Genomic DNA, 16,463 nt, shown 5'->3' with positions numbered 1-16,463 from the left:
GAGCAGTGAGGGGAACTTCTGATCAGACAAGTGAGGGGAACTTCTTATCAGACCAGATCCATCCACATAGGAGCCACCGGTTCATCCACAGAGAATATGGTCTCTAAATGCGCTGACTGATTGCGCATCTGGTGAGTGCGCAGTCTTTATGATACCGGTTATTTCACCACAGTATTGGATGGAACATCTACTCTTGGAGATAATTTGATCTTCCACATTCACATTGGGACAATACTATATCACTATATTAGCTTTACTGGTCACTCAATAGTGACAGACTTCACATCATCACAGAAGTCACTTTATTTATCTTTGTGAATCTTGGTACCTTGTCACAAGTCACTTTAATTTTATGTTAATTTTATGATGATCTATGATTATTGGCATGTTTTAGATTGAGCTCTTATGTCATTAGTTGGAATTTTAGCGCTGCACCTTTTTTATATATATATGGGTTAGAATGCTTACTCAGATGCTATTCTTATTTACCTTTTTTTCTTCTTTTTTATCTCTTTATTTATATCTTTGCTAGTTTTACAGATGTTATGTACACTGGTTTATTGCTTTGGAAAGACGTTTCCAGATGCATAATGCTGAATGTGGGAGGACATCCCTATAACGAGTACTATGGTTACTAGCAGATCCCTTGTATACATCACACACATGCTTCTGCTAGAAGTCATTGAATATGTAAGCATGTAACACTGATCAAATGTTTATTGCACCATTGTACTTTTTTCTTCAGGCAAACCAATAAAAACTAATGGGGAAAAAAGGCAGGTAGGGTTTGGTCATTGTAGTGATTCATTCCTACCTCAGTATTTGCTGACTGGGATCACAGGGAATGGGAGAAAGGACCGGGCTTAGCAAACCTCATGCAGTAAAATAGCAAGATCTCCCTGCCATAATTCCTGACACGGTTTCTATCAACTTGGGAGTTTTCGATGTTCCTGCCAATCTTTGTGTTCCAGCTCAACCTGTTGCATTCTCCATAAAGTACCTAACAAACACTGCCTAGGCAATCGGAAGCGGAAGTACCCCCCTCAGTCTTCTAGGACATGTGACAGGTCCCAGAAGACTGCAGGACCACTCACAATGTGCAGCACTACTCGCGCATGCACAGTGGGCACCCGGCTGTGACGCTGCAAGTTACAACAGCCGGGTGCCCACACTTAAGATGCCGGTGAGCACACTGCTGGATCGAGCGACAGGTAAGTGGCTGTTTTTTAAAAAAGTCAGCAGCTACAGTTTTTGTGGCTGCTGACTTATTTTTTCACCGGAGACTGGAGCTCTGCTTTAAATGTGCACAGAAACTATGTTGAGAAAAAAAAAAACCTCAACTATACTTTGGCCCACCAACCGGCTGAGGTGCAACTGTTCGTAAATATTCCGCTTACATTATAGTCTACTTCTGATAGACCGTGGGAATATTATATGAGAGCTCAGTTATTTCTTGTGAATGTCACATAAAATTATATATTTTACCTTCTTTAAGACCCAAAAGCTGAACATCTCCAAAATATATCCTGCAAATAAAAACAGCAGATAAGAAAACATTAGTATCTGCATAAAACTGCCCTAGTACACATACATATGAAAGCTAGATACTAACACACATTATGTACGACTGTAAAAACCCCTATATGGATGCACTGTAGCATTCTTCTATCAAGAGATTAAAAGTCAAATTAGGACAACAAGCTCTATATTGTACATTCACATCAGTCCCTAACCCTCAAGGGGCGTACAATCTAAGGTCCCTAACTCACATTCATACATACACATACTAGGGACAATTTAGACAGGATCCAATTAACCCACTAGCATGTCTTTAGAGTGTGGGAAGAAACCGGAGTACCCGGTTTGCGTGGTTATGTGTGAATGTAAATGGTGATTCGCAATTACATACATTTTGATACATTTCTATTGATTTAAATGGAAAACGCATCCAGGGAAAAATTCATAGGTGTCAATATGCCCCAAAAGTCCATCTCTGGGCTGATATACCTACCTGTAGAGAATGACATATTCATGCCCCTGCTTCCTGGACAGCCTGTAGGCTGGTGTTACCCTGGTGACTGCCAGTAAGGATTTCAGTAGCAGTGACAGCCGGTTATACACAGTATAGGAGACCTTTATATCTCGATCACATCTAAAAAAAAAAAAAAAAAAAAAAAACTCCAATAAGTTACAGAAAATAAAAGTTGACAATTAATATCTTTTACAGGTACACTGCATACACCTTTCCAACCGCTCCGTTTCCGCCACCCCCCTCTGCCAATCCCTCCACTGGCTTCCGATTGCGCAACGGATCAAATTCAAAATCCTAACACTGACGTACAAAGCTGTCCACCATACTGCCCCGAACTACATCACTGACCTAATATCCAAGTACCGCCCAGCACGCACACTCCGCTCCTCACAAGACCTCCTTCTCTCTAGTTCCCTGGTCTCCTCCTCCCATGCCCACCTCCAGGACTTCTCCAGGGTGTCACCCATCCTCTGGAACTCCCTGCCCCAACCCATCAGATTATCACCTACTCTCCTCTCCTTTAGGCGCACCCTGAAAACCCATCTCTTCAGGGAAGCCTACCCCACCCTCTGCTAACTTGCCGACCTCCTCCACTCTTCCTACCACTCCATCCCCCACAGCTATCTCCTCCTGTGCCACCATCCCCTCCCTCCTAGATTGTAAGCTTGAAAGAGCAGGGCCCTCGATCCCCTCATGTTTTGCATTGTATTGGTATTGTTCTGTCACATGTTCTGTCCCCCTTTGTAATGTACAGCGCTGAGCGAACTATTGGCGCTTTATAAATACTGTATAATAATAATAATAATAATAATACACAGTAAGTTCATAGAAATCAAGCCTCTCAAAACAACTGGAAAAAGCTTACTACACAGTTGTACTATAATCTCACCAGCAGGTGGCGCAGCAAGTGAATTTTTTAAATACGTATATATTTTGGTCCGGATAAAAAAAACTTTGGCAATTCCTCCAAAGGAATTCACATGCTTGCCTCACAAAGCCCAAATCAGAAAAAAAAACAAAACATTTTCATTTGGAACCACAGCTAGTAATTTTACATTTTGGATAGAAAAGGGTACCATTAGAGCTTTTTATGAGCATTTTTTGCTGTCTATGACCCAACTGGAAAGATTTTGGCCCACTTCTTGTTCTGACGACACACATTAGGGTGTAAACACAGCAAAGACAGAAATAAAAACACGTCAAGTTCTCATCGAATGATTTCTGTCTGTATCTGTGGTATGAAAGACCGCTGCCATTGGGAAAAGGAGTAAGGAAAAATCTCCTCTGTAGGACAGAGGAAGTAATAGGCCTGTCAGTGGTTTTAATCCTCCCCTCTTCTATCCAAAACAGGCAAACAAGCACTTCAATTGTCAAGTTTGCATTTCAAGTTTAAAGTGGTCCTAAAGGCTTAAGGATTTTCACCTTAACCAATTCCCGCCGGCCGCAAGCATATATGCTGCCTCTTGGTGGGTTGGCTTTAATGCCAAGCAGCCGTATATATGCGTCTATATGAAAACAGTTTACTGTGCTGAGAGCGTGGGGCTGCTCTGTACAAAACCATTGCACAGAGCAGGGAAGTATGACTTTTTTAATGTAGAAAAAATAGGTTTACAATCACTTTAAAGTTTAACTATGGGCACAAAACCTTTCCCTTTCATTTTTCAAGCCCAGTTATTACATTGTAAAAGTAACATCATTAGCCTGCAAAGCTGTGTGAGGGACACAAAAGTGTAAGATAGATAGATAAATAGTGTGTGTGAGAGAGAGAGAGAGAGAGAGAGAGACACAGAGAGAGACAGAGAGACAGAGACAGACATGGATAAAGAGAGAGAGAGAGGGATAGAGAGAGAGATAAAGGGAGAGGGGGTGGGGAGAGGGATAGAGGGGGGGTAGAGAGAGGGGGGGGGAGAGGGGAGAGAGAGAGAGATGGGAGAGGGGAGGGAGAGAGGGGCGAGAGGAGGGGAGGGAGAGGAGAGAGGAGGGGGAGGGAGGGAGAGGAGAGAGGAGAGAGGGGGGAGAGGGAGGGAGAGGAGAGAGGAGAGAGGGGGGAGAGGGAGGGAGAGGAGAGAGGAGAGAGGGGGGAGAGGGAGGGAGAGGAGAGAGGAGAGAGGGGGGAGAGGGAGGGAGAGGAGAGAGGAGAGAGGGGGGAGAGGGAGGGAGAGGAGAGAGGAGAGAGGGGGGAGAGGGAGGGAGAGGAGAGAGGAGAGAGGGGGGAGAGGGAGGGAGAGGAGAGAGGAGAGAGGGGGGAGAGGGAGGGAGAGGAGAGAGGAGAGAGGGGGGAGAGGGAGGGAGAGGAGAGAGGAGAGAGGGGGGAGAGGGAGGGAGAGGAGAGAGGAGAGAGGGGGGAGAGGGAGGGAGAGAAGAGGGAGGGAGAGGAGAGAGGGGGGAGAGGGAGGGAGAGGAGAGAGGGGGGAGAGGGAGGGAGAGGAGAGAGGGGGGGAGAGAGGGAGGGAGAGAGGGAGGGAGAGAGGGGGGAGAGGGAGGGAGAGAGGGGGGAGAGGGAGGGAGGGAGAGAAAGAGGGGGGAGAGGGAGGGAGGGAGAGAGAGGGGAGAGGGAGGGAGAGAGGGGAGAGGGAGGGAGGGGGGGGAGCGAGAGAGAGAGAGAGAGAGAGAGAGAGAGAAGCGGTAACTGGTCTTTATAACAGAAGTGGTGTACAAATTCAAAGTGCAAGAGTTAGATTATGCTGGATTACTGCACAGATCTGAATAAAATACCAAGTTTTACGTGTGAATACATGAGTCTTGGAGTCTTGTAATTAAACAATATTTGTCGTCAACTTTAGGATTTGTTTTAGCCTTGGATACAGTGGGAAAGGGTTAGAACCACTGTCAGGTCCTTGCTGCTGTCTATGTCCCCACTGAGCAAATTTCCCCTCACTAAGCATCCCCCCAAAAAACAGCCCTTCTGGATTTCCCCTCATTTGTTGTCTTAGTGGTCACCAGGACAAATAGTAAGGGGTGACAGAAAATCTGACTAAGGTTCTAAGCCTTCTCAGATGCATCCAAACTAGAAAATATCTTTTTTCCATGGTTTCACTTTAAAGAACATTAATACTTTGAGGGATCTAAGGTTTATTTATCAGAACATAAATGTAAAGGGTTAAGGTAACTAGTGAAGAAATCTTCCTTAGGGAAACACAATTTGGGGGGGATTTAGGAAGAATTAAAAGTTATTAGTCATCCAAGGTGACATTTCCGATCTGTGCTACCCGACAGACACCGAGGAATGCATAGTATGCACAAGACACAATGCAATAATACATTTAAAGGTCACATTAACACAAAATGACAAGACACTTTCAAATGTCTGTTTCCCAGAAGAAAATGAAGAAAAAAAAAAAAAACAAACTTCACTAACTTTTCATTCATTTCCAGACACCACACTTCAAGTTCCATGGAATCACCCTGCAACACATTGAGAATTATGATTAATATTTGGGCTGAAGTCATACGCAAGACCCTGAACATACTGAGAAAGTATAAGCCCCACCATACAGTGACCTGTAGTTCCTCTGCAGCTGTACAGAAGCAAACTGTATATCACCAATACACAGAAACCGCAGAGCCTCAATACATGGGACTTGCAGCACTGAGGTCCTCTGCTCAAATCCCAGCCAGCACACTATCTCCATGGAGTTTGCATGTTCTCCCCGTCTGTTTGGCTTTCCTCCGGGTACTCTAGTTTCCTTTTGCACCCCAAAGACATGCTGGTAGGTTCATGGATCCTGTTTAAAAATTGTCCCTAGTATGTGAGATAAGGAAAAGAAGACTGAGGGCAGGGACTAATGTGAATGAATATCATGAAAAGTGTGGAATAAATTTGTCAGTGCTATATACCCGATTTTGACAGGTAACCGCTCCCACATCCGCTCCGACCAACTAGGTCAGGGGTGTCAAACTGCCAGCGAAACTACAAGTCCCATCATGCCTCTGCCTTTGGGAGTCATGCTTGTAACGGTCAATCTTGCAATGCCTCATGGGACTTGTAGTTTGGAAACAGCTGGAGGGCCATTAGTTTGATACTTGTGACCTAGGTGATCAAAAGATGAAGTTCTACTCCCTCCTTCCCCGCAGTCTTCTGGAACACATGACAGGTCCTAAAGACTGTGGGACCAATGTGCAGCACAGCTCACGAGTGCTTAGTGGGCACCCGGCTCTGAAGACACAAGCTGTCAAACCAGGGTGCTCACAGTTGATGTGTCGGCACCGGGAACAGAAGACCGAGGGAAGGAACATCTCGGGTGAGCACATCGCTGGACCCTGGGACAGGCAACTGTTTATTAAGAGACAGCAGCTACAGTTTTGGAGCTGCTGACTTTTAATAAACACAAAATGAAGGAAGGTCCTCTTTAACCACTTGCCGTCCGCCTGCTGTTTATAAACGGCAGGGCGGTGGCAGTCCAGGGGCGGGTTGCTGTTGATAAACGGCACCTGCCATTTCTAGCTGTGCGCGCTACCTGAGAGCGCGCAGCACCACGATCCGGTGCCCGCTGTGTCCTCCGGACACAGTGAAACACCGATCGTCGGACGGGACCTCTGTATGAGGTCTCGATCATGTGATCACCGATTGGCCAATCAGTGATCACATGCAAAGTAGTAAGCAAGATGTCACTTGTGACATCATTGCTTACTACGTGTGAAATCTGTGAATGATCACAGAGGTCACATGGTACAAGGCTATTCACAACATCCTTGTACCATGTGACAAGCTGTGACCAATCACAGCTCACTCAGTATTTCTCAATGGCTGCAAGAATGCAGACAGAGAGAAAGAGAAATGATTGCTTTTACATCCTATATGGGTGTAAAAGCAATCAGCGTAAAAAAAAAAAAATCTTCATCACCCCCCACAAGTAGTACAGTGTCACCATGGTGACACTGTACTGCCAGGGTGACAGTAAGTAAAAAAAAAATAAATATAAAAAATAATATAAAAAAAAATAAAATGTAAAAAAAAGTTTAAAAATTATAATTTTTGGTTATAAACTAAATTTGGATTTCTTTTTTTATTACTAAAAAAATAACAGAATAAATTTTAGATCAATCAAGATTTATGATTAAATATTATTTATTTGCAAAATTTTATAAAAAAAAACAAAACACTTTTTTAAAATTTTTTGGACATTTTCATTTACATAGTAAAAAAAATGAAAATCCCAGCAGTGAATAAATACCACCAAAATAAAGCTTTCTCTGTCTCAAACAAATGGTAAAAAATTCATATGGGTACAGTGTTGCATGACCGTGCAATTGTCATTCAAAGTGTGATAGCGCTGAAAGCTGAAAATTGCCCTGTACAGGAAGGGGGTGAAAGTGTCCGGACTGGAAGTGGTTAAAGAGGGAGAGGCATCACAAGGAACCAATCAGTTGTGCTGCAGTCCTCACCTGTCATGTCACAACAAATGACATGCTGATAACGGAGCAAAGTGAAGCTCATCAGTCTGCTGCTTCTCCTCTCACTGTCATGTCAGGGGGGGGAAGGGACCAGACCTGTAAGTGTTCCTGCAGCAGAGAAAAATCAAGTCTCCTGCCATGCCAGGCATGGCTGTGCTATGTGGCAGAGCTGACTAGATCTCATGACTGGATGAACATGAATTCAAATCCAGTGGCAGCTATAATTAATCCCAAAAAATATTTATCTTTGTATTTAGCCATTTACCTGGAATTCAGCTTTAAATCTCTCTTCCCATCTTGAATTAATCACAATATACTTCCCTCTTCTGTTCTCCTCTTTCCTTATGTCCTTAGAGGTTATCCTTCTCTATCTCTCTTTCAAGTCTCTTCCACTGAAAGCCCGAAGTGCTGCTTTACAAAGTCCATATACAAGGTGTGAGCGGACATGAATCAACATGAATCACTGCACAGACATCAAATGTAATGATTTCTTTAACCACATGCCCTCCGGAAGATTTACCTGCCTTCCTGACCAGGCCATTTTTTGCTATTCGGCACTGCGCTATTTCAACTGGTATATGCGCAGTCATGCAACACTGTACCCAAAATAAATTTGTCATTTTTGTCACACAAATAGAGCTTTCTTTCAGCGGTATTTAATCACCAATGCATTTTTTTTATTTTTTATGATATGAACGGAAAAAAAATAGTGAAAATTTTGAAAGAAAAAAAAAAGATATTTTCTATTTTTGGTAACAAAAAATATTCAATAAACTCAAAGTTAGTCATTTATTTATTTCAGGTACTTATATAGCGCCATCCATTTAAGCAGCGCTTTACATATATATTGTACATTCACATCAGTCCCTAACCCTCAAGGGGCATACAGTCTAAGGTCCCTAACTCACATCCATACATACTAGGGACAATTTAGACAGGAGCCAATTAACCTACCAGCATGTATTTGGAGTGTGGGAGGAAACCGGAGTACCCGGAGGAAACGCACGCAGGCACAGGGAGAACATGCAAACTCCAGGCAGGTGGTGCCGTGGTTGGGATTTGAACCGGCAACCCTAGTACTGCCAGGCAGACATGCTAACCACTTAGCCACTGTGCCGCCCAGTCATAAATGTAGGCCAAAATGTATTCTGCTACATGTCTTTGGTAAAAAAAAAAATCCCATTACATGTATATTAATTGGTTCATGTAAAAGTTATAGCGTCTACAGACTATGGTATAGATATTTGAATTTACGCAGCTTTTACCTTACTTGAGGTGCTAAAATGCCAGGGCAGTACAAAGACCCCCAAAAATCATCCCTTTTTGGAAAGTAGACATCCCAAGGAATTTGCTGAGAGGCATGTTGAATTCATGGAAAATTTTATTCTTTGCCACAAAATTTTTGAAAAATTACAGTTTTTTTTTTTTTACAGAAAGTTGTGACTTAATGATATATTGCTCACACATGCCATGGGTAAATGTGGAATTACACCCCAAAAAACATTCTGCTACTTCTCCCGAGTATGAGGATTCCACATGTGAGACTTTTTGGCAGTCTATCTACATACAGACCCCCAAAATCCAATGACTACTTTCAGGCTTTCAAAGGGCATATTTCCTCACTACCTATCACTGTTTCGGAGGCCCTAAAATGCCAGGATAGTACAAACACCCCACCCCCCTCAAAATGACCCCTTTTTGAAAAGTAAACAATCCAAGGAATTTGATAAGAGGTATTGTGAGTATTTTGCAGATATCATTTTTGCCACAGGGTTTTCAAAAAAAAAAAAAAAAAAAAAAAGAAAAGAAAATATACATTTTTGTGTTCTTTCTTCATTTTCCAAAAACTAGTGGCAACAGATGAGATCTGCAAAATACTCACCATGCCTCTTAGCAAATACCTTGAAGTGTCTACTTTCCAGAAAAGGATTATTTGGTGGGTGGGCGGAGGGATTCACGGAGATCTTCATTCTGTTGTGTCCCTTGGACACAGCGGTCGCGGGTGGGGACTTGTGTTCGTACAGCCAGAGCGACGTTCCCGTATGTCGCTTTGCCTGTAACTGCCGCCCATCTACAGTACACTGTGGGCAGGCAGCAAGCGGTTAATATGCCGGCAGTAGCAAAGTGATATGTATATAATGCATTCTTTACAGTGCAAGATCTGTGTTAAAGTAAAGCAGTGTCCCTGTAAAATGCTAAGGTGCCAGTGGTTTGCAGTGTGTGCAGGCACAAGCTTTTCCCAGCAAACTGCCTCTCATCCCAACACTGGGACTGATCATGTGCCTAGGAAGTGAATGGAATGCACATGCCAGTTTCAAACTTAACAGGAGATTAGAACCCACAAAGAAGGTTCTTTGACATGAAAAGGATTTTTATTTTAATAAAATAGGATTTACACTTATTACTTCAAAAACTATAAGCCGTCATATCCATACTATACCTCTGAGGTCTTTAAAGAAATTTCGACACACATTGAGCGTCCTACGGCAGGTAGCTGACCAGACAGGGCTTTCTTGGCTTCCTGGGTAACCTCAGGGATGTCCTTGATTGCCAAGTTGAACTGCAAAAGGAAAAGGTTTACCCTATAAATGCTGAAAATCCATCAGCCAAAAAACACAAAACATATCCCATAGTCAATGGGCATCGAACACATGCACTCAAATGAAAAACACAATTTGTTGAGTTTAGTCTGCAAATACACCCTAATAACACACATGCCGCATCTAAAGAAACGCAAAGCTGTCATGTACATGGGAATTTACTAACCTGCGTCTGACTTTAGTTTCAAAGACACGTCAAACGCAGGGAAAACAACGACCGTGTACATGAGCTCAGCAGCTTACAAACTGAATACAAAACTTAACAAAATGATACTGCACATTTTTGAAGAGGACATGTCTCCGTATTACTAGCAGCACACGCAGTGAATGAAGAAAGTGAGGCTTCCCACCTGTTAGCTAGGTGTCTCATCACACAGCGGAAGCAAAAGAATGTTACATCACTTCTGCTTTCAGCGCAAAACATGTCGTCACTTTCACACCTGCAAATAATGCAGGTTCCATTTTTTTGGTCTAACCCCTGTATTTCTTCACCAACATGGAAAATGACACTCTAGTTTATAACTCAACTACTTTACTGAATATATTACATAAGGCAATGTAAAACAGGATGATGAGACCTCTTAAAAGAGGAGTATGGCCAAAGCTTTTTTCTTTAGCTGACTTTAATGTCAGGATCCACCCACATGCCTGGACTGGCAGCTGGCTCAGCCTCTTAGCGAGCCACTGAGTGCCTGAGCCAGCCCCTCCACAGCCTGCCACCCTAGTGAGCGCTGAAGGGGCTGAGCAGAGAGCCAATAACTGACAGTCACCGCTCAGTGAAGACCGAGAATTGAGTGATCGGCAGTCATGTGATCGCTCAGTTCTCGGTCTTAGAACTGGTTGGGACAGCTGCAGCATTGGACCGATGCTGCAGCCATATAGGTAAGTATGTTTTTTTTTCCCCCATTTTCCACACTTCACCTTTAAGTGTTTCATGCCTAACCACATTTAATTATAGAGTGATTAGGAACGAAGTCTATGATTAAGTGCGGTTAAACAAGAGATGTGTAAAAGGTCTCATCTTACTGTTGTACTTTTACTTATGGAATATATTCAATAAAGACGGTAAAGTTTTAGCCTGGAGGGCAGTCATCTATTCTGGTGAAGGAAAATGCTCAGTTACGATAAGCTTCAGAGAAAAAGTCATCACATAGCTTCTGATTTTTTAATCCTTTTAAATGAGCTAGACATATGGGTCCCCATGAACACAGTAATTTGTTCCACAGGAGGGGTTTATTTAATGAAAATCGCAAGTTAGGCGCTATGTTGTTAATTTAGATGAAAATTGTGCTCATTGATGTTCTTTAAATTGACAATACTGGTATTTATACTGAAAATTTGACCTGCATTTAAAAAAAGTTTTACCCAGTCTGAACCGGTTGGAGAGGAGGAAGAGCGGGTACATATCTTGTCCCCAAGGCGAGCCTGGACAATCACCTGGACAGTCTGCAAAATGAACAGAGTTTTAATAAAAGGTCATAAATTTAAGAGTAGATCCATAGGTGACATTACCATTCAGGACATCGGTCAAAAATTCCTCATTTTCCCCATCTGAATTCATGAATAAACAGGTTACAGCAGACTATAGAACTCTCCCACTACGAATTCCAGAGTGTGTACCATAAGAATACATATTGACTATATTGTGTCTATGGACACCGTGGTTCCCAAACAACCATGAGATTAGACCACTGCCAGAAATATCCATGTAATGCACAAACACAAAATCATACATAATTATGGAAATATTTTTATGTGGATGGATTTTGCCCCCATCATCACATATCAGTGACTAGCCACCATCACATATCAGTGACTAGCCACCATCACATATCAGTGACTAGCCATCATCACATATCAATGACTAGCCACCATCACATATCAATGACTAGCCACCAGCACATATCAATGACTAGCCACCAGCACATATCAATGACTAGCCACCAGCACATATCAATGACTAGCCACCAGCACATATCAATGACTAGCCACCATCACATATCAATGACTAGCCACCATCACATATCAATGACTAGCCACCATCACATATCAATGACTAGCCACCATCACATATCAGTGACTAGCCACAATCACATATCAATGACTAGCCATCATCACATATCAATGACTAGCCACCAGCACATATCAATGACTAGCCACCAGCACATATCAATGACTAGCCACCAGCACATATCAATGACTAGCCACCAGCACATATCAATGACTAGCCGTTTGCTGACCACACAATTTTCAGGCGATCCCAATTGCATGGAAAAGAGGGCAGTCTAAAGCCTGGTACACACGGACCAAATATCAGCCCACTTAACAGAAACCGAACGATATTTGGCCCGTGTGTACAACAGCCTGTCCAGCTTCTGTAAAATGGACATGCCAGAAAAACATCTGCTGGCCAGTGTGTTCCGGTGGGGGGGCAGTCCCCTGTTAGAACACAATAGCACAGCGAGGAGATTGCATTACTAGTACATCGAGTTCCTCTGGAGCTTTTCAGGAGCTGGGCTGAACGAAAAAAAAAAAGAAAAAAAACCAAAAACTCAGTGTGTACCAGGCATAGGAAGCTGGCTATACATGAGGCAATTTGCTATATCGAATACACTTTGATCACGTTTGACTAAAAAGCAATCAAAGACTTAAAACATGATGGTCTTCAGGGCTGCTGTTAGAAACCACAGGGCCCCATACAGCAGACCTGACAGGGCCCTCTCAAAAAAAAAACAAAAAAAAAAAAAACCACACAACACCAGGAGTGTATGATGCTTCAGTTATGAATGATCGGTACCAATCACCCATTGTGTTCATTCAGGAAAGAAAGGGGCTAGTAAATGTGACATATTTACCAGAACCATCCCCCACTCTCCATTCTGAAGGCTCCTATTGTGCACTTGCAGCTGCCGGACGGAAGCAGAGGATGGAAGTCGGCAGCATTGCAGGGGGAAATGTATGGTGCACAGGGAGGGTGATTGGTACATCGGGGGGGAAGCAATTACTGGAACTGATCCCCTGCAAGAGTGACGGTCAGTCAGTCAGTCAGTCAGTCAATCTCTGCAGCAGCTTGGAGGGAGAGGAGAAGAATCCAGCTTTCAGCTGCTGCAGGAAGAGCCCTACAGCGGATCGGTTCCAGTAATTTGTGCTGATCACCCTCCCTGCCCACATCAAATTATCCCAGCTGTCCAGGCCCCCCTGCTGGCCTGGGCCCCGTACAGGAGGACTGGTGCTACCCCTTATCCACAGCCCTGATGGTCTTCACCAACCACAAGGAGACATGATTGAAATTGCCCTGATCGAAGGAAGCATCTGATCGCTTTCAGCTTCATTTCCATAGTTTTCCAGTGCCGATTCCATTTCAATTTGCTCTTTTGGTAAACTGTATGGAAGCTTTCAATGTATACACCAACCCCAGTTTTAACTTCATAAATCAACTAAATTCTGGCAGCTGATCTAACCCATGGGTGGTAGATTGCTTTGTTTTCACTGATCACATTTGCGAATCCTGGTGGCCCAAAAGTGGTTGAAATTGACTGAAAATAGCACATGTATGACCAGCTCTAGGTAATTTCATGTTGTTGAAAGAAACGGCTTGTGGTAGGTTGTAGGAAACCGCTAAGTTGGTTTTATAACCGAAAGCTAGCCAAGAGTGGTAATATGTATGTGTGTCCAGCATTATTGGGTGATAAAATGCTATAATAATGTTTGCTATCAAAGAGTAATGCTGGCCATACAGTATATGGAGCAATCTTTTTATTTTTTGTAATTTCAAATAACTTTCCATTTCAATATGGTTATTGTTTGTAAAGGTTTTACAATAAAGAATAGAGAATGCATATGCAAGGTCTCAGATATTTGTCAATTATTTGGTAAAACAGGAAGAGTAGAACAGCGGCATTAAGCAAATACATTTTACTAGAGCAATATTAGTGTGGATGAGTCAACAGTACCCATGTGTAGTTTGGATGTGTTGCATGGGGCCTGCATGGCAAATAATATATAAAACTGTCTTAAAGGATTTGGGTGCTAAGAAAAGAAAGAGTGGTTAGAAGACGGCGAGGTGAAGAAATGTAAGTAAGGGGCGAGGGCTTTTGGTAAATGACTCTGAAGTGTTCCTACTGTAACTGGTGGGTCATGATAGTGGTAATATCATGTGGTATAGGGCAGGAAGATGACTGGTGAGCCAAGGCATTCACACTCTCCTAAATTCATCTTTATAATCTGTAAGGGTGCTAGAGAGTTTACCAGAAACACATTCATTCTTTGTTTAAATTCTTCATAACAAATGGACTATTTTTTCGACTAAAAAGGAAAAGATTTGCTTGTCTGCCAGTAGAATGTAGTTCACCATTTTTTTTTTGCTAGCATCTATCCAGTCAGTCTAATATCATGTGTAAGACAGTGCATGCCTGGGGCCTCTCCTTACTCAAGTATCAAAAAGTATGGAGAACAGTCTGTAGATTTATGGCCAGAAACTAACTGCAAACGGGCCAGACCACCATACATGCATGGCATCACCTGCTATGCTGCATCTACAAAGGTATATAAGGGGGTCCCTCTCCCACTGACCACTAATAAAAGGAAAGCCATAAAAGAAAGTCCTTTTCCTACTTACCACGAATATAAGGGAGTCCTTCTCCTGCTGACCACTAATATAAGGGGTTGCTATACAAAATGTCTGCACAGTTGTAAAACTTGCCATTTATTACATCAAAAAAGAGGCTTGCATCATTGATCCCCTAATGAATTTCAGCCAAAAAATAGCCTAAGTCATAGCTTTGACTAAAGCCAGCCATAGACCATTCATACCTCTGCCAGTTTTGCAGGAACCGGCCAAAATTCAAAACATTTATGGTCAGGCTGGATGTACCCAAAAAATTTATATTATATAGGGCGCGCTTGTTGGAGCCCAACCTCTGTAGCTGTAAGATAAAGGTGCCAGATGGATATCAGGGATGGATGGATGGGAGCAGTAACACTTAGGCAGCTCTTCTTAGAGTGGAAGCAAGGCTCTAATGCAGTAACAAGAAAAAGAGAGGAAGGCGCCTCTAAGGGCAGTATTGACAATTTATTCAGTAAACAATGGAAAATTTGCACTTACAAGATAAAGGTTAAAAAGACTCATCGTGTGGTAATTAGATCCAGGTGGGACATCCAGCAGCAAACTATGCCTATAGGATCAGGAAGTAGAGACCAGGATGTGCCTGTGCATCAAAAATGAAGCTTGGAGAGCCGAGTCAGATGTAGCAGGTGAAGGGGGCGGTAATGCATTTCGGAGCATGCTCAATAGGCTCCTTCTTCAGCTGAAGAAGCTCTCCAAGCTTCATTTTTGATGCACAGGCACATCCTGGACTCTATTTCCTGATCCTATAGGCATAGCTTGCTGCTGGACGGCTGGATGTCCCACCTGGATCTAATTACCACACGATGAGCCTTTTTAACCGTTTATCTTGTAAGTGCAAATTTTCCATTGTCTACTAATAAATTGTTAATACTGCACTTAGAGGCGCCTTCCTCTCTTTTTCTTGTTACTGAATGTACCCAAGCTGATCGCTTATTTAACCTGGGTACAACCAGCCTGCTGGATTTTACATGCGATTATTGCTAGCGGCTGTTATAGCCGCTAGCAATACTTCCTTTGTTCTCCTGGCAGGTACAGCTCCCCCCGCCACACAGTGAGGGATTTCCCCATCAAATTTCTTTCCTGCAATTCTTGGATGCAGGAAAGAAATTTGCTCTGTCTATGGCCAGCCTTAGGGTTTGTAGGATTAAGGTACGTTTTCCTGAAGGGGACATCTGGTGAGAGCCCTGCCTGCTGATTTTTTGTGACATATTTAGTGAGGATCAGAAAAAGGTGGACCAGATCTGTAATCAGTCCTATGATAGTAATTTCAACTATTTTCCATTGATAATAGAATAGGAAAGTTGTTGAATTATCAAATGCAACCTACCCTAATGAATATGATCAATCAGCAAAATACTAATCAATTTTATATCTGAAATACATTTCTTAGACTGAATGCATAATTCTGATCAAATAGGAACTGAAAAAACAGGAATCCCATTAAAAAAAACTGATAGAAGCAATCATAGTTTCTACCACATTCACATTTTTTTCTCCTATGCAAATGCCCAGCATGTGATTGAAAAGAAAGGATTTTGCCAAAAACTTGATCCTAAAAAACATGAACATCAAAACACCTAAGTTATAATTTTTTGTTTTTCTTTTTATTTACCTTCAAGGCAAAAAATTTGACAAACTTGTCCAAGTCCTTCCGGTCTTGTGGGCTGAGGTCTGAATCCATGGTGTCTGTAGGCCTGAAAATAAGAAACCACTGTTAGCCGGACTATGGGGAGACAATCAGCGATGAACTGCCTTACAGAATACAATTGAAAGAATGGTCCAAAAACAAAAAAAGGAAAAAGAAAAACCT

General features: G+C 42.6%; 1 protein-coding gene across 6 annotated transcripts in view; it reads right to left on the bottom strand.

Annotated features, from left to right (window-relative positions):
- The window catches only part of ATG13 (autophagy related 13), an 82,512-nt gene that overhangs the window by 45,332 nt on the left and 20,717 nt on the right, over positions 1-16,463 (bottom strand). For all 6 annotated transcript variants that reach the window (XM_089684567.1, XM_089684562.1, XM_089684565.1 and 3 more), the window contains exons 2-7: positions 16,266-16,347; positions 11,392-11,472; positions 9,867-9,986; positions 5,391-5,437; positions 2,012-2,152; positions 1,486-1,526 (exon numbers count right to left, since the gene is read on the bottom strand). In XM_089684567.1, the coding sequence (XP_089540693.1) occupies positions 1,486-1,526; positions 2,012-2,152; positions 5,391-5,437; positions 9,867-9,986; positions 11,392-11,472; positions 16,266-16,334 (499 nt within the window). In that variant the 5' untranslated portion in view covers positions 16,335-16,347. The remainder of the gene's footprint in view (positions 1-1,485; positions 1,527-2,011; positions 2,153-5,390; positions 5,438-9,866; positions 9,987-11,391; positions 11,473-16,265; positions 16,348-16,463) is intronic.

This window comes from Staurois parvus, unplaced genomic scaffold, assembly GCF_062004578.1.
Source record: "Staurois parvus isolate SC_StPar_1 unplaced genomic scaffold, SC_StPar_1.0 ptg000350l, whole genome shotgun sequence".
Classification (NCBI taxonomy): domain Eukaryota; kingdom Metazoa; phylum Chordata; class Amphibia; order Anura; family Ranidae; genus Staurois; species Staurois parvus.
This window is presented reverse-complemented; position numbering and strand designations above follow the sequence as displayed.